The 19,528-nt window shown below is 57.5% G+C and overlaps 7 protein-coding genes across 7 annotated transcripts; 4 read left to right on the forward strand and 3 right to left on the reverse strand.

Moving 5' to 3' along the window:
- The first annotated feature begins 6,857 nt into the window (after positions 1 to 6,857).
- L226DRAFT_532154 (macro domain-like protein) lies at positions 6,858 to 8,915 on the forward strand. The gene is made up of 2 exons (XM_067680207.1): positions 6,858 to 7,385; positions 8,253 to 8,915. The coding sequence occupies exons 1-2, from the start codon at positions 7,138 to 7,140 to the stop codon at positions 8,806 to 8,808; spliced, it is 804 nt and encodes a 267-aa protein (XP_067537912.1). The 5' UTR covers positions 6,858 to 7,137; the 3' UTR covers positions 8,809 to 8,915.
- Positions 8,916 to 9,358: 443 nt separating this feature from the next.
- On the forward strand, positions 9,359 to 10,240 carry L226DRAFT_568438 (uncharacterized protein; the record flags this gene model as incomplete). Its single annotated transcript, XM_067684162.1, has 2 exons — positions 9,359 to 9,502; positions 9,662 to 10,240. 2 exons carry the CDS (start codon positions 9,359 to 9,361, stop codon positions 10,238 to 10,240), a joined length of 723 nt encoding a protein of 240 aa, XP_067537913.1.
- Positions 10,241 to 11,912: 1,672 nt separating this feature from the next.
- Positions 11,913 to 13,546, reverse strand: L226DRAFT_458432 (uncharacterized protein; the record flags this gene model as incomplete). The annotated part of the gene is made up of 3 exons (XM_067675440.1): positions 11,913 to 12,761; positions 12,923 to 13,119; positions 13,519 to 13,546. 3 exons carry the CDS (start codon positions 13,544 to 13,546, stop codon positions 11,913 to 11,915), a joined length of 1,074 nt encoding a protein of 357 aa, XP_067537914.1.
- L226DRAFT_320218 (uncharacterized protein) lies at positions 13,405 to 14,080 on the forward strand. The gene has a single exon (XM_067673871.1). The coding sequence runs from the start codon at positions 13,526 to 13,528 to the stop codon at positions 13,949 to 13,951; it is 426 nt and encodes a 141-aa protein (XP_067537915.1). The 5' UTR covers positions 13,405 to 13,525; the 3' UTR covers positions 13,952 to 14,080.
- Positions 14,081 to 14,138: 58 nt separating this feature from the next.
- On the reverse strand, positions 14,139 to 14,873 carry L226DRAFT_320208 (uncharacterized protein). Its single transcript, XM_067673870.1, has 3 exons — positions 14,459 to 14,873; positions 14,301 to 14,382; positions 14,139 to 14,239 (listed from the first exon to the last, which is right to left on the reverse strand). The coding sequence occupies exons 1-2, from the start codon at positions 14,787 to 14,789 to the stop codon at positions 14,327 to 14,329; spliced, it is 387 nt and encodes a 128-aa protein (XP_067537916.1). The 5' UTR covers positions 14,790 to 14,873; the 3' UTR covers positions 14,139 to 14,239; positions 14,301 to 14,326.
- A 19-nt stretch (positions 14,874 to 14,892) lies between these two features.
- On the reverse strand, positions 14,893 to 16,788 carry L226DRAFT_503647 (protease). Its single transcript, XM_067677947.1, has 6 exons — positions 16,404 to 16,788; positions 15,967 to 16,343; positions 15,771 to 15,901; positions 15,309 to 15,712; positions 15,150 to 15,251; positions 14,893 to 15,098 (listed from the first exon to the last, which is right to left on the reverse strand). The coding sequence occupies exons 1-6, from the start codon at positions 16,577 to 16,579 to the stop codon at positions 15,029 to 15,031; spliced, it is 1,260 nt and encodes a 419-aa protein (XP_067537917.1). The 5' UTR covers positions 16,580 to 16,788; the 3' UTR covers positions 14,893 to 15,028.
- A 363-nt stretch (positions 16,789 to 17,151) lies between these two features.
- On the forward strand, positions 17,152 to 17,835 carry L226DRAFT_532158 (uncharacterized protein). The gene is made up of 3 exons (XM_067680208.1): positions 17,152 to 17,405; positions 17,510 to 17,700; positions 17,757 to 17,835. The coding sequence occupies exons 1-2, from the start codon at positions 17,351 to 17,353 to the stop codon at positions 17,611 to 17,613; spliced, it is 159 nt and encodes a 52-aa protein (XP_067537918.1). The 5' UTR covers positions 17,152 to 17,350; the 3' UTR covers positions 17,614 to 17,700; positions 17,757 to 17,835.
- The last annotated feature ends 1,693 nt before the right edge of the window (positions 17,836 to 19,528 follow it).

The raw sequence follows: 19,528 nt of genomic DNA on the forward strand, positions 1-19,528 counted from the left end.
GCCATGGGACAACCCGCAAGCTCCCACACCGAAGCAACGCCCTATCGCCCAACCCGCGAACGTCCCTCGGACGCTCAGGGCGGAGGTTAGCCCCTATGTGACGGCTGCTCGAGATGCCACATGCCTCTAGTGCACCCCGGGACACACCACTGCGTGTCGGGTGTGTAGCGTGGCCCTCCTCTCGGAGAGCTCGAGCAGACGCTTCGAACGACAAGGCAACGGAGTGCTGCGGCGTGATATGTTGCGTGCCGGTCTTTCGTCCACGAGCTAGAAGCGGTTACATGCTGCGCCTGCGCGATTCACTCCTGCGAGGCCCCTCGTAGTACCTCTTCTGGTAGCCGAGCCGTTGAGTATGAGGGGCGTCGCTCTTCTGGTGTTTCGTTGGGATGTGATCTTACTTCTGGTTGGCGTTACGTGAGTGCATGCGGCTGATGCGACCCTTCAGGTGTCTAGTCTGGCCAATCGACTGTACAAGTGGGTCAGGGGTAGTCCCCCCGTGAGTCTCATTGTTCATTGGACTCCGTCGATGGTATGGTGTGTGTGTGTGTGTGTGTGTGTGTTCTACTACATTCACATGCGTTGGTGGTCGGGCTCGAGGACATCAGGAAAAGGGCATGTCCTGATCGGGTCTTGGAACTACTGAACGTCTTGTTGTGTCTGGTCTCGACTTGATCGCCCTTGCGACCCTTGAAAAGACTTTCCCGGGCTTGGGGGAACTTGTCGCATCAGGCTCCATGGAGATGCGCGGCAAGCAGTAGTCGTCTTCAATTCTTCTAGTATAATTCTGGGCGGGGAGACGTGTACACAAAAAAGGAGAACACGAGGTGATGGGATGTCAGGGGATACTCGAGGGACCTAACCCCAGGTTGAGGTTCTACAACATCAGCAAACGGGGAGTTTTCATACACGGGCATGAAGGTGAGACGGACGTCGGCATGGACATGCAAACGCCCGTAAGACAGACGGGCGTCTGGCTTACCATATATGCATTCGTCGGACAGATGGAGAGTTATATAGGTTCGTCTGAAAGGGCGGTAGTGTGTATGAGACTGCATTGCATCGTCCGAGTGGGACGATGTACTGTAAGGATACATATGTGTATGTGTACCAATATCGCATGGCCAGGTTAGACACACTGCGCCATGGTGAGGTGCGATTACGCGGTGGGCGCTTCAAGAGCATCAGGACTTGGTGGGGTTGTGTGCCATTTCTGCACTACGTAGACACAGAACGAAATGTGTAATATGATTGCTGGGGGTGTAATAAAGGTGCGAAAATAAATACGAAGCAGTGGAAGCATCAGTAATTTCAAATTTTTCTGAACGCGTCTGAAATGTCTGATGCAGACGTTTCAGATGCATTCAGATGCGTTCAGACGTTCAGACGTTGAGCCCATCAGACATTGTCTGAATATCGTAGTTATGCAACTTACCCCAGTCAAAACGGTCCCTAGACCTTCTTCCCCCTCCATAGACCCTCCGACTGCCTCAAAATCTCCACGGTTTCGTCATGGTGTGGGAGAATAGCCTCGAGACCGTTTCTCACTGTTGTGCCACTACAGCTCGATATTCTTGCAAGAATCAAAATCTGACATCGTCAGGCAGCTTTATAGGGTCGATCAGCATGTTCTCCAGAGTTTGAGGATCAGAGATGGCGATGCGAGTGAGCCACGAAGCAAACACGGTTGCGGTCGAGGTCGAGGGCATTAAGTGCCGGCGCGCCAGACGTTCAGATAAATCCGGAATTACTGATGCAGACATGGGTCAGCTCGATCGCCGTCCAAGAGCTGGTCGAAGGGCCCGCCATCCTGAAGATCGCGATGAGAATTTCGACCGGCAACTTCGCGTGGAACAAAGCGGCGCTGTTGTAGACCCGCTTCATCGCGAGCGCATGGTCTCGGAGACGGCGATCTGCGCTTCGTCGTCTTGGTCCATTCATGCTGCCAACTCTCGAGTTTCCACAGGAGTCAGGCCTGAGAAACGTGCTCATTCCTCATCAAGAACACAATGCATGTCCATCTAAAACAGACACAAATGGTCAAATTGATGCCGTAGTCGACAGTACATTCAGGCTGAGGCAATAGCTGGTCAATCTCACCTTGAGGTCGCGATTGCAGGGACGTGGTGGAAGGGGCAACGGTCACAGGTACGCAGAGATGTGTCAAAACATCGTGAAAATTTTGCTAGTCACCCGGCAGAATGAGAACACATACCTTGGTTCTGTAGCAAGACGTAGTAACGATATTGTGCATCATGCAGCGTGCCAGTCCGATGACAACAAGATTAATCCCACGTGACCTCCTCATGGGCGCGTCCCTTCCGAGCGGCCTTCACGCAGGTACCTCTTCGTGCATCCAACACCGTTCAATCTATGGTGTGTTTGTCCAAGTCGCACTGTACTTCGTCCCTAGACCAGCCCGCAGCCAAGGCCCAATCGAACTCGCTGACGTACATAATAATAGTCGAGTTCAGAACCTGGCTAACGCTTTCTCCTCGACGATTTCACGCCCACCCTGGCAGTCGGCTAGTTCGACCATCCGTAGGCGAGGTTGCCCGTTCAGTCGCAACCCGTTGAGCTACGGGTAAGTATCACCAAGCTTCGCATGCACGAGCTGGCATGGCCACCTTCTAACAGAACATAACAGAACAGAACTTCCGAGTCGGAATTCAGAAGATCACCATGACGTACGGATAGCCCCACTGGCGGAATATCAGACCTTGCGAATCAGGCCCGCCCGTCGACGTCTACTACTCAAGGCTCGCAGCCGCCTGTGAATAAGTATATCCCTGGCCAAAGGCGCGTCATGCCAGGTCGTGTTCCTATGATGATGATGGATGCACGCAATCAGCGATCTATCACCACGCGCTGAGAGGATTGTGGGTGTACGTTTGACATTCAAGTTCGAAGGAGGCTGACACGAGGGGTCGAGTGGCCCCCCAGATCTCATGAATCATGATCCGTTCGCGGTCCTCCGCCGTGCGGGCCCGGGTGCGCCCATCTCGTAAAGTTCGAAACACACATCTGCGAGGCCAGGGAGTATGCATATGGCATACGTTTCGAACTTTAGCGTATATGAGCTGCGGTATGAAACGGGCCGCGGTCCGCGTGGCAGAGACGGACATATACTGTGTTATTACACGCGCACTGCGGCCGTAGAGAGATGATGATGGTGGGGAGTCGGGACGGTCGAAGGCGGCCGCCGGATGTGTCTATGACCTATTTCCGAATGTTAATATCAGGCGGACGAGGGGGATGCTCGAAGGTTGAGCGGACGAGTGGACGAGCGGGCGCGCCTCGAGCTGAGCCTTCTCCGAAGCTTCCGATCCCCGAGGAAATGGACATCTGGACGATACGCTCAGACCAGCGGGCACAGGGCGGTTATGCAGATTATGGGGCCCTCCGCGGCGCGCTCGGGGCTCCTCCGACTCGGGACAGCCGCACCATCACGAGCAAGAGGATATGTATGAACCTAAGAAGCGAGAAGCGAGGCTCATCCGAAGCAGCGAGAGACGTACGGAACAGAACGTGCGGGTGTACTTACGCCGCTGTGGGTGTCCATAGAGGGCCTAGACGACTTCGTATGTCGGCATAGACTATTGCACCCCTCACGACGCGAGAACCTGTTACGTGTCCGTCTCGGTAAGTGGGGAGTAAAGGTGTATAGGACCATATGGGGTTTACGCATACCTGACATACGGCCCGTGCCCCCCAAGTTGCATCTCCGCGGTCTGCATCTCAGGACTAAGTTCAAGTTGCACTTACATACACACTGTATACGCGGCATCAGAGAACGAAGAAGCACTGGTAGCACTGATGAGCTTATTTACTTACCACACGTAGAAGTGCACGGACTCCAGGGCACGCTTCGGTTACTAGTACCGGGTCTCGCCAGGCAGCCTAGGCGAGCGCACCCATCGATTGATGGATCGTCCGCTACTCCGGCGAGATATGTTCTAACTTCTGCGGGGACGGATCTTCTGCAGCTGGCCTCTGCGGGTAGGCATATTAGGGTTCAGATAGGATTCATGTCATACCGCCAGAGTCTGGGCGAGGCACTCGTACGCTGTTTTCCGACTCGGAGTCGCTGCGCCGGTCTCCGCGGGCCCTCGTTCATGTCACCATGACATCGCAACTAAGCTAAGTAAGAGGGGACATGACATGAGCGCGAGCACGGAAGCGAACTTGGACTGGAACCAGAAGACAAGTTAACCGTAGAGGGGCCGCGCGCGCGGGGTCTTCCTTACATGCATCCATGCATGCGTGCAGCTGACGCAAGACATGGATGAGTGCGTATGAAGGAGTGTCCCTCGGAGATTCTGTAAGGGTAGAGAATACATGTCAACATGTCAGAACACTGAACGTTGATGTTGAGTAAGGTAGACCCAATGTAGATCCGACGACTACATGTGACTTTCACGTGACTTTTTGAGGGCCATATCTCCTCCTCCAGCACACTCTGGAAGACGGGGGAAGCGAGAGCATGTTCAGAAATGCTCATATGAGTTATTCATCGAGTTTGAGCCCTATCGGCCCACAAGGGAGGGAGGGAGAAGGCGATCATGCTAAGCGAGAGGGTCGTCGAATCTACACTGGGCCTACCTTACGGATCCACGAACAAGGAGTCAGTGCAGAGAGCCGATCGGCCGCCGGGCCGCTGCCTGCCTGCCAGTGCAACTGAAGTTGAACTTCTCCGAATCCTCCTCAGGCAGGGCATACGGCAGACACGGTGACGATGACTCGCGCACATGAGCGGCGAGCGCAGGTCCCTCCGTGTCGCTGCGTGAACGATCGCCTCCGAGGGAAGGCAGATGACTCGTGTGAGCACGACTCGTGCCGTAGACGGTGGAGGGTACAGTAGGTCTGGGCCTGAGTCGCGCACACGCCGGGTGCTCTGCCCTGGCTCTGGCCCTGGCCCTGGACGATCAGGAGGGCAGGCGGGCAGGAGGACTAGTGCCGATCAGCGAGAAAGGATCATAGAAGGACAGAAGGAAAATGGGGAAGGAAGAAGAAGAAGAACTTGAAGAAGCACCGCGTATGCATTACAGCGCGCGAGGCACTTACATGGGAACGGGCTGCACCATGCCTCGTGGCCGACGGCCATACATACATGATGCGGGTGATACGTGCGGGGAATTGAGCTCCAATGTCCGAGGATGGGAGGGGCGTGCCTGTGCAGCGGGTGGCGGGTGGCGGGTGGCGGGTGGGATCCGGGCCTTGGGAGAGGAGATAGCTGCCGGTGGGATGCCGGGGTCGGGAGGGGCGCAATCCCAGCTCCCAGGTTCCAGCTTCCAGCTTCCTATCGAGGCTTGAGGGGAGGCGTGAGCGGCGCCGACGATGACATACTGTAGGAACAGGGTGCCAAGGGGATTGTGAGGTTAACGTTGGCCAATCGCAAGACCGATGACCGATGGCCGATGGCCGGTGTCCTAGTACATACGCTTCGAGCTTTAGGTTAGGTTCGACCGTTAGGGTGCTGATTGGGGAGCACGCTGCGCATGGTGCATGGAAGCAAGGGAAGCCAGGGTGCCTAGCCAGGTCCTGAGAGGATGTGTGCGTATTTCATCCGTCGGGCGGTCCCGAGCACCTGGCCAGCTTCGATGTGAAGCGCGTCGGATGCTGTGAGTAGCCTAAGCCAGTATTGTAGTGCCGTCAGCTGAGACTGGCGGGCGGGTTGGGCCATCCACGCGTCAACTTGAACGGGTAGACTCGAAACTGCCTTGGACTGCCAGTGGTCACCAGGCCGGGGCAAGTGTGGACTGCGGAGATAGTGATAGTCGAGAAAGACAGGCGAGTCCGCGTCCGAGCGACGTCGACCTAGAGTCGTCACATACATCAGCATTCACTTGGTCCTGTGGGCGATTCGAAGGACTCCTCGGAGAACCGGCGGACGTACATACGTAGATCGATGACCCTCAAGCACACCAAGGCCGGCTCATGCGATGCTTCCGAGTGACGCGTGATGACGCTGCCAGGGCCCAGGACCGTGGATTTTCAGGATGCAATGCGAGGTGTTTATAGCCCGGCGGGGCCCTGGGATGCCAGTGCCCGCATGCGTATCCATCATGCGTCGGTGCCGAAGGAGGAGGCTTTCGTTCTTGGTTCTTGGTTTCTTGGTTCTTGGTTCTTGAGTTCGAGCCCCGTACGTCAGCCTTCAGGAGCTGTAGTGCATGTACCACATCCCAGTGGCTGATCGGCGACTTGGACGACGAAATTTTCAGTTACGCAGTTGCGAGGAGCAGAGCTGAGGTCACCGCGTCTCTCTCTAGGACGTCCCAGTCGGGAGGACAGCTGCTGTTCGCCATTTGCCGTTCGCATCTGCGAGGGTCTTGAACGTTAACGTTAACAGCGAGGTGCCACCGGTTCCGAGTCGAGCCTCAACATCAAAACTCGAGTGCATGCTAGCTAGATGCCGGTCGAAGTCTGGGCGTCGAAGAAAGAGGCAGGGCCTGGGCGTGGGCTTGGGCTTGTAAAACTGGGAATGCATCGCCGGTCGGAGACGTGGATACGAAACACGAAACAAGAACTTCGACGAGGCAAAGCAGGTAAGCTCACTTTGGAAGGCCGGGATTAACAAGAGAAGGCGGGAGGTAGTCGGACGGCCGCAGGAGTCTTCTGTGAGTACAACTTGAGAGCTGGAGCGTGTCGGCATTAAAATATCCCAAAGTCCACTGTAAGCAGGGAGTCCGCATGGATGGACGGGGACGCGTGAACATCGTCGTCGATACTGTACGGTACACTGCAAAAACTTGTGAGCAAACCATCGGACCGGACCAGCCGGAACGGACCGAACCGAACCGCCCAGTGTGACTGGCACGGATTGCCAATGCTCAGTGCTCCTCCTCGTCCAGGCAGCAGGTGGTCGCTCTGAGTCTCATGTATCTTCTCGCCTCCGTCACGGTCTCCTCGTGCTAGCTTCTAGCATACCCGTACCCGTACCCAGCTAGCCCCTAAATCTAGAGCTAAAACAAGCTCGCACAAGCTCTAAGGCTCTGCGTGACTGCCACACATCGCTCATCTCGCTTCGCGTCGGCTCTGAATCGTCCTCGCTCGTCTTCCGACTACCTGCTCGTCTCCCAAGTTGAACGTTGAAGCCCTGTCTACGCCTCACGACGCACGACACACGAGCTCAAAGCCACGATGACGACGCGCGTCCCGCACTTGATCTTCATCGCGCGCTCGCCCGCGCTCGTCGACGCGTGGCGGCGCGCGGTCGGGCGGTACTTCCCGTCTCCCTCCGCGCAAGAACAGGACCAAGACCAAGATGAAGACGCGGGGGGAGGGCTGTTCAGCGTGCGCGCGGGGCGGCTGGAGGACCTGCCCGCGGGCGAGATCGCACACGAGTGCGTGGTGTCGCCGGCGAATGCGTTTGGGATCATGGATGGCGGGTGAGTGCTCGGATCCTAGTGCTTCAATCTTAGTGCTTTGGTGTTTGAGTGCGTCGTTCGCAGTTCGGTGTGGTGCGGTGATGGTGGTGTGGTCTTTTTGAACCCGACAATGAGTGGAACTGTTCCGAACGTGGAAGCCTCCCCGCTCGGACTCCTGGGTGAGGTGCTAAGTAGCCGACGCGAGCACCAAGAGCCGGTGTGATGGTCGGCTGGTGCTGCAGTTCACTCTGGGGAGGCATCGGGGTACGGGGCTCGGGGCTCGGGACTCGCACACTGCATTGATGTTATATTGGCATTATTGGCATTGACGGTACAGCTCTGGAGTCTGGGGACCGTAATCGTACGTACGTACGTACGTCGGCTACCTACCACGCGCGTGCGTGCGTGCGTGCGTACATACATGTGTGCGTGCGTATTCCGTACGTTACCGTGTGCGATGCGAAGTCGCTGCCGGCTATTTGTTGGCACGCGAGGGGCCAGCGGCGATAGGCAATGGCATCGAGCTGGAGTGAATTGTGAGCAAAGTGGCTCATGGCTCATGGCTACATAGGACTGAATATCGGAATGGTGCTCCCCGTTCCCCGTGCACACGCCTCTGCTCGTACTCGTTCTCGGGTGGCTGCAGGGCATTTGCATTTGTAACCATGCACTGGCTTGCCATCTCGTGAGCCCAGAAGTCCAGACCTGTCGCGCCTTCTCCTGATGCGAGCCGCTGCATATCCCCGATGCCCTGACGCGCCATGATACGTAACGAACATTGATATTCACCATTGCCTCTCGTAAATGGCACGCATTCAGTCCCGGCAACCAAACGGGCTGAAGCGCAAGCGTCGAATGCCAGCTGCTAACACGGATCACGCACGATAGATTCGACCTCGCGCTCTCGCAAGCCTTCCGCGGGCCCTCCGCGGACATGTACGCGCTCACGGACCACGTCCAAACGCACCTCCGGACGCGCTGGGCGGGGTACGCGCCGCCAGGAAGCTGCACGCTGGTCCCGCTGCCCGAGGCGGTCGCGGGCCGCGACGGGAATAGGTGGGGGACGCGGGTGGTGGCGGTGGTGCCGACAATGAAGCGGCCGGAGGAGGTGGGGTGGAACCGGGAGCTGGTGTACAATGCGATGTGGGCGCTGCTGTGCGAGGTGGGGAGGTGGAATGCCGAGGTAGATGCGGAGGCGGTTGCCGGTGCGACGGGGACTGAGGGTGCGGGGACGGGGTCGGGGAAGCGAACGCGGATATGGAGGATACTGATGACGGGCCTCGGGACGGGGGCGGGCGGGGTGAGCGCAGAGCGGTGCGCGGCGCAGATGGTGCTCGCGGTGAAGCACTATGCGGAGGCGGGTGCACTGCCTGCGCGGTTAAGGTGGGAGAGCGAGGAGGTGGAGAGGCGGGTGCGGGAGGTGGAGGAGACCGTCGTGCTTTGAGCCTCTGTGGACAAGGTCGGAGAGCGGACCGGGACCGGGTGCTTATTGCACGGCTCTCGGTTCAAGGCGCGGACGGTGGCAGGAGAGGAGCGTGGGGAAGAGGATCGTCCGCCGACACTCGCCGCCCCGACGCGGGCAAGAGGACGATGTGCCAGATGCGTGCGGATCGCTGCGGTCTGTGTTCTCCCTCCGCGGAGGCGTCTTCCGCGGACCGGGGGACTGTCCTCGGTAACCCCGCCGAGCCGCCTGGACGAGTTGCCAGGGACGGGCGTACACACACGCACCCACGCAGCGCTGCGGGAGGCGAAGCAGGGCAGATTATCGCATGCGGCCCACGCGAGATTTGGTGGCCGAAAGAAAGGAAGAGAAGAAATGGCGGCGAGCACGAAAGAAGGCGGATTCGCATCTCGGCTCGTCCCGCTACTCAACTGTCCTCTTCCCGCGGACCTCCTCCATCCATAAATCAGCCCTCCCCCACTCCCCGCTCCCAGCCCTCTCCCCACCCTCTTCCTCTCTCTCCCCCGCCATTGCACCCGCGCCGGCACCCGCCATGTCTCTCGTTCGCGCGCCCCTCGTCCTCCTCCACGCTATCCTCTACCAGCTCGCAAGCACCCCTCCGAACAAGACTCCCCCGAGCGGCCGCTACGACTCCACGGAGTCGCCCTGGATCAGGATCGCGCCGTTCATCTTCAAGGTACGTCCTTGTCCCCGTCCTCGCCTCCTCGCCACCCGCCGCTTCCACCTCTTTGGCGCCCGAGAAGGCATCCTGCGAGACTCTCGTAACGTCTTCTCATCGCCCGGCATCTATCCTCCCTCCCGTCCCGCCACACGCTCACCTCTCTCCCACCCACAGATCCAGCAGCCCCTCGTCTGGCTCTGCACCCTCGCCGACATCCTCCTCGTCCTCTCCCAGCACCTCCCCCGCTCCGCCCTCTCCACCGCCCTCCCCGCCGTCCTCTGCCCCGCGTCCCCCTCCTCCATCCGCCCCACCGTCCCCTTCTACGCCGGCCTCGCCCTCGTCGCCGCCGGCACCCTCCTCCGCCTCGCCTGCTACCGCTCCCTCGGCCCCTTCTTCACCTTCGACCTCGCCCTCCTCCCAAAACACAAGCTCATCACGTCCGGGCCCTACGCCGTCGTCCGCCACCCCGCCTACGCCGGCTCCCTCCTTGTCCTCGCCGGCCTCGGCCTCGCCGACCTCTCCCCGGGCGGCTGGATCGCCGAATGCGTCTCCTCCTCCGCGAGCTCGAGCTGGGGACTCAGCACCGGCCTCGCCTGCGCGTGGGCCGTCTTCGCCGTCTGGTACGTCTGGTGGATGAGCGTTGGGGTGCGCCGCGCCAGGATGGAGGACGCTGCGCTCAGGAAGGAGTTTGGCGCCCAGTGGGAGACGTACGCGCGCGGCGTCCGCTGGTGGTTCTTCCCCGGCGTTCTGTGAGGCGCGGAGAGCGTAGAGGCCCAGGGACCGGGGTGCTTCGCTTTGCGGGATGCGCCTCTCTTTCGCCGCCGCCGCCGCCACTGCCGCCTGCGCGTGCACTGCGTGGGGTTTGATGAGTTCATTCCGCTGTGTTCGGAGATGGTGCGTCTTTTTCCCTTGCGCATTTCGTTCCGCGTTCCGGCGCGTGGGCGCGACGTATGCAACATACGCTGGGAAGACGCAAGAGGCTGATTGACGTTTTGTGTAGATTCAGAACTCCGCCATGCACCCTGCACCCTCATTTTTTTCGCGCTGCGACGTCAGACCAGGACGGAGCGTGTATTATTTATCATTTCTTCATTCCATCAGTACCGTCCAGCTCATCTTGTAGAGTCAAGAGTTCCACCACATCGTCTCCCTTCGGGTTCCCATCTCCTCGGCCTCGTCGTCGACACCTACTTACCTACCCGACAACCCACTCGTGTGTGTCGATCGATCGCCATGTATGCATTATTACACTCTCATTATCACTACCTGCTATCTCGCTATTCCGCTATTCCGTCGCCGTACCATCCCGGCTATCGTCGTCATCGTCATCACCCGCCGGCGCATGGCTGAGTACGCGTGCACCCGTACGTGTGTATGTACTCGTACGTAACGCGCAAAACGCTTCGCACGCGCAGGGCCGTAAGGTATCGTCCCGAGCCAGGTCCGAGCTCTCAGCATGACACAACGCAACGCAGCGTGCAGCGTGCAGTGAGTATGTTTGACGACTGAAGCACCGAAGCGTGCGAGTGCTGAGTGTCCTGCCCAGATCCGGCAGTCGTGTCTGATAGACTCGACGCGAGGCCGGGGGCGTGGTCGTGTCTTTTCCGACAGGCATCGACGTCGAATGTCGGTAAGCAAGCACTAAGCACTAAGCAGCGAGGAGGAACCTGAACTTGAACCTGAACCTAAGCCCGAAAACGGAAGCTCAAGGTTAAGCTCGGCGTGACGGGTCATGGAGGCCCTGCAGGACCCTGGCTGGTCTGCGACTCAAGGCTTACGGCTTGTAACTTACAAGCCCGATCGCTAGGTTCCAGATGGGGTATGGCACGGTACGTGTAGCGTGCAGCGAATGCGTACTGACATACATACTTGCTGAACGCCGTGGAGAGACTAGTACACCGTACACAACACTGCCACTGGCGGTCCCGCCGATCGACGCACCTGGCAGGGCCACTCAGAGCGTTAGTGCCATGCTGGCCTCGAGCTCAGGGTCCACCATCATGAATAGGTGATGAATGGCAGCACCTACTCCTCACGTTTCGTAACTCGTGTCTCGTGTTTCCCCACTTCGGAGATCAAACCACCAGCCGTAGTGCAGTGTGGCCTAGACTAGCCATCGGACTCCCCGAGCTACTCCTTGCGCCTGCATTCGAGGGCATGCCTTGTGCGAATGGGCAATCGGGATGTCGTACGCATCTTGCCCTACTCGCATGGACCCTGGCGATTAACGTTAACCTCCACGCGCCGCACAACGCCCACAAGCTGGACTATCAATACTTGTCACATGAATACATACGCCCCCTAGAGGCCTCAGGATGCGAACCAGGACGTCCGATAACTACTCGTACTCTTACACATACACATGTACACACTACACTTGGAGAGCGTCCCGTCCCGCCTTCGAACGATGCATGCCTCACTCAACTTACGCAACCGCAATCGCAACCGCACGCGCCCCCGCGTCCGCCTCGACCGTCCCCGCCTTCCCCGCCTTCCTCACCGCCGCCGCCTCGTCCAGCCTCCGCCTCTCCTCCTCCAGCATCTTCGCCTGCACCCCGACCCTGAGCGGCACAACGCTCCTCCTCTCCCCCGTCCTCGCAAACTCGTACCTCTCCACGCCCAGCGCCCTTAACGTCTTCCGCTCCACCAAGCTGTACTCGCCCGGATCCTCCCGCGCAAAGCAAAATGGCGCCCGCAGCGCCACGGGCGGGTTCGTGATCACGCGGGGCACGCGCAGGTGGTTCTTGCTCGCAGAGTGCAGCATCAGCGGGTGCAGGAGCACCACGTCGCCCGTCTCCCCCGTGAGCTCGACGAACCCCTCCGAGGGGATCGTCTGTGCCGCGGCGAGGTGCGACCAGTACCCCGGGGCGCTCTTGGCGCGCTCGACGAACTCGGGCGAGAGCGGGGTGTCCGTGAGAGGCGCGAATGTGCTCGGGACGAAGCAGAGCCGCGCGGGGACGACGCCCTCCGGGTGTGCGGCGAGGTAGCGCGCGATCATGTCGATGCCCTGCGGGGCGATGTACGTCGCGCCGCCTGTGGGCGCGATGTCGGAGAAGAGGGGGATGACGAGCAGCGCCTGCTCGGGCGAGTCGAGGAAGTGCACGAAAAAGTCGCCGTCGACGTGCCAGTTGTCGAGCGTTTGCGGGGGGCAGGGCGGGTCGGACGCGGAGAGCGTGGGCAGCCCGAGATTGACGATGAAGGAGTCGCCCCAGGCGGAGGAGGCGGGGTCTATCCGGTCTTCGCCGCCGAGGAGCTCTTTCATGATTTCCCAGACCTGCGGGTGCGTCGGCGGCGGCGGCGGCGGAGCAGAAGGAAGACGAGGATGAGCACGAAGACAGAGTCGGGATGAGAAAAGAGAACCGGATGCAAGGTCAGCGCGCGGAGATCATAGTTAGTGAGAGCGGGAAGATCGCAAAGACGGGAGGAGGTACTCACCCTGGGCGCGAAGGTCGCGACGGGCTCACGCTTGTGCACCGGCATGTGGATACGCTCGCGGTCCCATGTCGAGGGGTCGTTCGGGTCCAGCCCGAGGCGGACCCACATGTCCTTTGTGAACTCGGCCGCCTTTTCCTTGGAAAATGCCTGCTTCACGACGAGGTACCCGTTCTCCATGAAGAAGTCGACCTCCTCCGCTGATTCATCATCAGGGTGGGCCGCGACAGGCGTGTGCGGGCATGCAAGATGCGAAAGAACGTGCGGTAGCGCAGATAGAAAGGTCGTAAGGCCGCGAGCCGGTCAATTCGTCGCAAGCGAGGGATACGTGAATGCCGGAAAGTGGGGGCACGAGGCAGGATAGTCGCCGGGATATGAACGGGATATTCGCCGGTCAACGTTCACCACGCGGAAGTGACATCGAAGCACCGCGACCCCGTTCCATACGCGAGATCCAGAGGGGAATGTCGCGGTCGAGAAACAGGCGTTCGTGGTTGCAGCAACGTGCAAGGGGCACGGAATCGCAGAGAGAGCGGAAAGCGCAGGAGAGAAGCCAGTCAGGCCCGTATTCCGACGCACGCAGGCAGCGGAGCACTCACGGGTGAGATGCTGGTACTCTTTGGCCATCTTGCGTGTTCTCGCGCGCGTCGAGCTTGCCGCCTTCGCTGTATGTTATGTGGGGTCAGCACGCCTGGGCAGACAGGCAACGCCGTCCGTAGAACCTCGCGTTCGGTATATGTACGCGGTGAAAGCTCGGAGTGGCGTCGTACAGGTCAGCTGGTCCCACTCAGGATCGCACGGCTGGCTCAGTCTCACTCTGGCCGAGAGCGGAGAACTAGGGACGGGGAGGCGACTGAGGTCACGGGATGGCTTGTACGTGCCGGGCTGGAGAGATGTACGGCACTATCGAAGATAGTCTCCAAAATAGACCAGCGGAAAGTGCTCTGTATTAGAGGAAGATCGTCAGCTATGGTAAGAAAACAGAGGAGACGAACGTGTTCAGTGATAAGCGTAGCAGCGGCCGCCGCGTAGCTCAGAGGTGCTCCCAGAAGGAACATATAACCGCCGCTGTTGAATGGGGATGCCGATGCCGTCTTCTGCAAGCTGCGTCCAGAGCTGAGATTGAAGGCGATATCATAGGACTAGAGCGTCCAATCGGTCATCCGGCAAGCAGACATGATGAGCGTGGAAGGATGGCGCACAGATGGCGCATGAGGAAGAACGGAAATGAGCTGATATTGTACACGGAATTGCGGTAGAGGAGCATTGTTACAGTTGCTGCATGAAGACGACGAAAGCTACGACAATAGGACAAGACTTCTGCACACCGGGAACGTCCATTGAACAAACAAGAACGTACGCGATGGCCTCAACCACTCACCTGAACTTCCAGGAACACGATACGACTCAGTTGCCCACGCTGGCCTTCTTGAGAGGAGTCTCATCGAAGGGGTCTCCGAACTCTGTGCATGGTGTCAATACCATCTCTCGCCAGGCCCTTCTCTCGGGGTCGACGCGCTCGGCTGAAATAACACTCACGGACTCTCAGCATATCTACGAGGGCTTGATCTACCAGATCGTCGCCCCTCTGGCTCCGCGACGACCCCGGGCCTCCCTGGTCCCACATCCCGCCACCGCCGCCACGCAGATCCTTCCTCCTGCTCTTCGGGTCGCGCGCGTTGAATCCCGCGATATACATTCCGCCAGGAAGGCGTCGCTTCGATGCTGCTGCGAAACCGCTGCTGGTGCTGTGCGAGACAAACGGGGTGGGGTCTTCTGCTCCGGCACGGGTGTACTCGTCAAGCTCGTTGTCGGGCGAGTCCGATGAAGACTCAGAGTTTGTGGGGGACATGCGACCTGGAGAATTCATGGTCGTTGATGAATTTCTGAGTCGAGGTCGAGGTGAAAGCTGAGCACAAGTCTAGCTGCGGGTGGTGGCAGAGGACAAGGACTCGGGCGCTTGCATAGTGTTAGACCAGATTTGGTATATGAGGTAAGTAACGACAGGTGCAATCTGCTCAACACTCCGAGTAGTCCGATTACTAACTAAGTAAGTCCGTAGGAGCGTATATCTCGTAGAGTTCATAGTACGTGGACTCCAGCAACACTTCAAACCAGCTCAGCGAAACCGACGGACTCATTGTCGACCGAAAACACGGTGTACACGTTCTTCATGAAGCTGCAAGACCGATGAGCTAGGTAAGCAGAGATGCCCAGAGAGAACACTCACGTGTCACCAAGAAGCCAGACATCGTCACCCATGCCGAGGTTGATTCCTATCAGGGCACCCACGCACTTGTCAGGATTGAATCCCGTCCCTCCCAAGTTGAAGCTGTGACTTTCGTGAGCATCATCGGCATAAACTGAGGTTAAATTACGCTGGACTCACGACGATGGTTCGATCTTCCAGTCCTTACCACCCCAGTTGAATGACAATTCCGGCGTGGCGTCGCATGGGAACGCCCAGTAGCCGCCGAGCTGGGGGTACTGGTAGGAGCCATTGATGTGCGAATAGAATTCATCGACAACCCGCGGCTCCGCGCCCATGAGCGTAGTGCCGGAATCGACGATGGTCTTCAGTCCCGATGAGACAGACGTTCCGTTGACAGATACACTCCCGTTACCGATCTGCCAGTACTTCTGCGAGACGATAGGGTGATACTCGATCTCTCCGGAGAAGAGCTCGGGGTTGGTGCCGCCGATGAAGAGCTCCGAGCCGTTCGACGCGAGCTTGAATGCGAATGCACCTTCCTTGGCCGCATTCTGGTTGAGAGCGGCCAAGAAGAACGGGCTCTAAGGTAACGTGTATCAGAGAGTTGTCAAAGGCATACTGATATGAGACAGGACATACGCTATCAAGGTTAGAGATGGCAGGCCAAGCGAGCCCGAGGATGCCGTCGAAGGGCTCTTGAAGGAATTGCGAAGATTCATTGGTCACGGCCGACAAGGACTGGTCAGTGACGGTGACGCCACCGACAGTAACTACGGGACATGTAAGTATGAAGTCTGGAGGTTGCCCGATAACTAGGCAAAGTCGATGCGCTCACCGGTATCCGTATAGATCGGTCCGCTACTCGTCGAGTTGTCGGCGTAGCGGATGCTGAAGGTGCCGTTCATCAACTTGCTCGTCGACGACTGCGACGCATTGTAGACATTGTGGCTCTGCGCACAGCTAGAGCAGTGGCTAGAAGGAATCCACAAATCCGAGGACCCCGTATCGAAGTCAATACTGAAGCTCTGCGCAGGGGTTCCAATCGTGATCTCCCCGCTCCACAGCGCCTCGGCTTGGTCGGTTAGCGGTACCCCGCCACTAGTCTGATTCCGATCAGTATTGGTTTTCGCGTCAACATTCGGGTCGGGGGTGGTGGAGACGACGTCTTGCAAATGATGCCGCTCCGCGTTGATCAGATTCTGGCGGTGCTTCCTGCACGGGTCGTGCGCGTGAGCGTTCCGGCTGTACATAACGAAAGACTCGTGATAATACCTTTCAAGCTGCTGACGTGCCGCAGTGGCTTTCTCCACATCGAAGCGGCCGTCGGGGGTTGTCAGAGAGCTACGTTTGGAAAGTGGCAAAGCGACACCACGGTCATAATGTGCGGGGGAAGCTGACACCAGTAGCGAGAGTAAGACCGGAGCGAGTAAGGCAGTCGTGCGGAACATGATACTGGTTAAATAGGATAAGGAGCGGGGTTTGGGCAGTCGGAGTAAGAGAGAAGGAGATGAGATGGGCGCATTCGAATGCGGGCCCTTTTATCTAGTCCCATTCCTGGGCGGCATTCGGAGCACGTGGAATCCGGCAGAGTCGCGCTGGAACAGGGAGAGACGTAGGTGTAGAACATCGGCAAACGGGGAGTTTTAATATACGAGCATGAAGGTGAGACGAAAGCCGGCATGAACATGCAGACGCCCGTATGACCGACGGGCGTCTGTACTGCCATATATGAATTCGTCGGACAGAAGGACATCTATATACTTCTGTCTGGTAGTCCGGTGCTCTGTATGCAGTTGTATGAGCTCATTCCACTGGGACGAGGCGTTGCATATGTATATATCTATATATCTGCCAATACCCCATGGCCAGGCTGGAGACAAATGTAGCACCATGCCCGCGCGTTCAGGCGGGCGCCTACACCTATTAGGAAATGGCATCAATTTACCACGCGTGCCTTTGACAGCTCTGCCTTTTCCTCGCAGAGCCGTCAGCAGTTGCCCCAACGTTCCTTCCTCCCCAACCACCACCATCGTGCTCATGTGTTGTGTCTTCTTCTTTTCCCGCCCTCCGCTCCCTTTCAGTCCCCGTCATCGGCAACAACTTTGACATGCCTCCCAATCCGAACTGCGACAACCTCGCCCAGTACACATTTCCTCCGCCGACATTCTCTCTTACTCTGTCGACCCCTCCTCCGGCATCAACGAACCATCGTCACCTTCATGGGCAAGGGTGAGGCTGTATGGCCCCCATATCTTGAGGCTGGTCTCGTCAAAGGTGTGTTCTTTGCTTCTGAGCCGCATCTTTACATGCATATATGCGCCATTCCCCCTCCACCACGTCTTGACTATCCGCTTGTCTGACTATATGCGCTTGTCCAGGCCTTGAGAAGTACCAACCTGGTGAGTCCATGATCTCCCGCTCCTTTGGTCGCTTCCCCATGCGCAACAAGTCACCGGCAAGAGGAGGACACCGAAGCAGGTAAGTTCCCATATTCAACAGCATTTACTCGCCTGACAGTGCGACGTTTTCAACGGGGACTCCATATGTACTGCCGGCAGCCACCTCTCCGGTGAGTGAAGGCTGTTCTTCCCGCTCACGCATGTATTCAACTATTGTCTCCACTAGCCGGAGCTCTACTCTGAGCTGGACGACGTTCAACTGTTCCCTCGACGTCTCGAGTATCCTCTATGCACGTCGATCAATTACCAGCCATGTGCTTCTTCGCTAGTGGTGTGTCCATCTGTCGTCTTGCATGTACCATTCGTACAAACCGACCTTCGCATTCACAGCCTCATCGTCTTCTATCCATCTCTCGCTGTCCCTTGTTCGTTCCCCACACAGGCTGCTTGCTCATCGACGTCTTTGGATTTCGACTCTCTCGTCGACTTACTGGCTTGGCTTGCTGACGTGACTCTGCGCTCTCTCCGACTCTTCTGCGGTGCTCGCTCCGATAGCTACATTACTTTCTTTGTAATTCAGCCGCACTTGAATACATTGTCATATTTTCTCGCCTCTAGCCTGGGCTCGAAGTATGAATTCCGAAGTGAGATTGCACCCGGATCGTATTGACATGTGCTACCCTCCATGCACCACCATATCGGCCTTGCCGCACGCTATATGCAACCGTCCGATTCGTTTGAATGCATTCATTAGTCTATCCTTCTCCCGCGGCTTCATACAGATTCACGTCCTTCTTGGACGGTATCATACAGTGAAATACGGCCCCATATAACATAATTTGGCTCCCTGCAATACCCCGTTGGTCTGCTATATAGTAACACCCTACGAAAATAATCTTGCAGGTAAATATGGCAAATATATTACTCTATATACGTCTACATAGAGGACCCCCGGTTTGCTGATGAAGCTCGCGCGCTGCTTCTAGTATGATGAAGTTCCATTAGGGTGGATTTAGATGTACGTAGTAAAACCCCGGGATTGGCAAGATGATGCGTTGGGCTATTACACCATTGAGTGGTCACTGGGCGCGCACGGCACTCCCTCTGACCTGCTCATGGAAAAAAACATACATAAGATAGGGCCAGTACAAAACCGACTAGGCCACGTGACCTCTAAAGCGGGCGCTTTGCTTCATTTGGCAGGGCTGAAGGGGTGCAAATTAAATGGCAATACCTTGGGCACATTTGAGCCAAAAGCGCGACCAGAGAACCTGAGAAGATTCCCGTAATTACAGTTCTCAGGTTCTCGATTTCTTGTACTGTGCGTCGTTGGAATGTTATAAGCTTGATCACCCAATTGAGCGCCTAGCAAGGCGCCTTCGGGGTAAGTGCTCGACTTCTCTGCTCCCATATAGCGGATCATTGACATGCCCGGCCGCAAACAACCCCCTCTAATTTCAATCAGCACTCTTGTTTTCTTTTAGATAAAGGCGACTATATTCAGATTGTTTTGATGGATGAAACAAGGAAAATCGGAGTACTTACCTGCTGTATTGGTGGCTCACCTCACGGCATGCAACAAGCCCTCCTTTTCCATCCCTAAACACTGCAGAAACACTCCCCAGTAAGTAGATCTTACTATATAACCATTCAGCAGTCCCAATCTTCGTACCCATGGGCTGCAACTGACACTGTAACGATTCAGCTCACAAATTTTAACCCATAAGTCCATTTACGGTAGTTGATAAGCTTCAAGCGCGCAATGTCACATGATCAGACCCCCTTGTCGATTTTGTACTGGCCCTATCTTACCTGTATAAATTTTGAGGATGAACCAAGCCTAGGGCCGAACCTCTCCGAAGTCCGTAAGCGGCAATACGGTACACGTGGAGGACCCGGGGTCGCCAAGCCTAAGTGGGTCCCGACAACGGAACGAAAGTTTTGATTATTCACAGCCATCTATCTGTATCTGGTTAGGATACAAGTAAGTAGAACAAG

This window comes from Lentinus tigrinus (assembly GCF_003813185.1).
Source record: "Lentinus tigrinus ALCF2SS1-7 unplaced genomic scaffold L226scaffold_6, whole genome shotgun sequence".
NCBI lineage: Eukaryota > Fungi > Basidiomycota > Agaricomycetes > Polyporales > Polyporaceae > Lentinus > Lentinus tigrinus.

What these genes read in the sequence shown, in the direction of transcription:
- L226DRAFT_320208 (XM_067673870.1), bottom strand. Translation starts at nt 14,789, where the DNA reads ATGAATTCTCCAGGTCGCATGTCCCCCACAAACTCTGAGTCTTCATCG. An exon ending in CGTAGATATGCTGAGAGTCC is followed by an intron (nt 14,383 to 14,458) that starts GTGAGTGTTATT and finishes CACCATGCACAG; the next exon opens with AGTTCGGAGACCCCTTCGAT.
- L226DRAFT_532158 (XM_067680208.1), top strand. Translation starts at nt 17,351, where the DNA reads ATGGGCAAGGGTGAGGCTGTATGGCCCCCATATCTTGAGGCTGGTCTC. An exon ending in TGAGGCTGGTCTCGTCAAAG is followed by an intron (nt 17,406 to 17,509) that starts GTGTGTTCTTTG and finishes GCGCTTGTCCAG; the next exon opens with GCCTTGAGAAGTACCAACCT.
- L226DRAFT_320218 (XM_067673871.1), top strand. Translation starts at nt 13,526, where the DNA reads ATGCTGGTACTCTTTGGCCATCTTGCGTGTTCTCGCGCGCGTCGAGCT.
- L226DRAFT_532154 (XM_067680207.1), top strand. Translation starts at nt 7,138, where the DNA reads ATGACGACGCGCGTCCCGCACTTGATCTTCATCGCGCGCTCGCCCGCG. An exon ending in TTTGGGATCATGGATGGCGG is followed by an intron (nt 7,386 to 8,252) that starts GTGAGTGCTCGG and finishes CACGCACGATAG; the next exon opens with ATTCGACCTCGCGCTCTCGC.
- L226DRAFT_503647 (XM_067677947.1), bottom strand. Translation starts at nt 16,579, where the DNA reads ATGTTCCGCACGACTGCCTTACTCGCTCCGGTCTTACTCTCGCTACTG. An exon ending in GCACGTCAGCAGCTTGAAAG is followed by an intron (nt 16,344 to 16,403) that starts GTATTATCACGA and finishes CGACCCGTGCAG; the next exon opens with GAAGCACCGCCAGAATCTGA. An exon ending in ACCGATCTATACGGATACCG is followed by an intron (nt 15,902 to 15,966) that starts GTGAGCGCATCG and finishes CATGTCCCGTAG; the next exon opens with TTACTGTCGGTGGCGTCACC.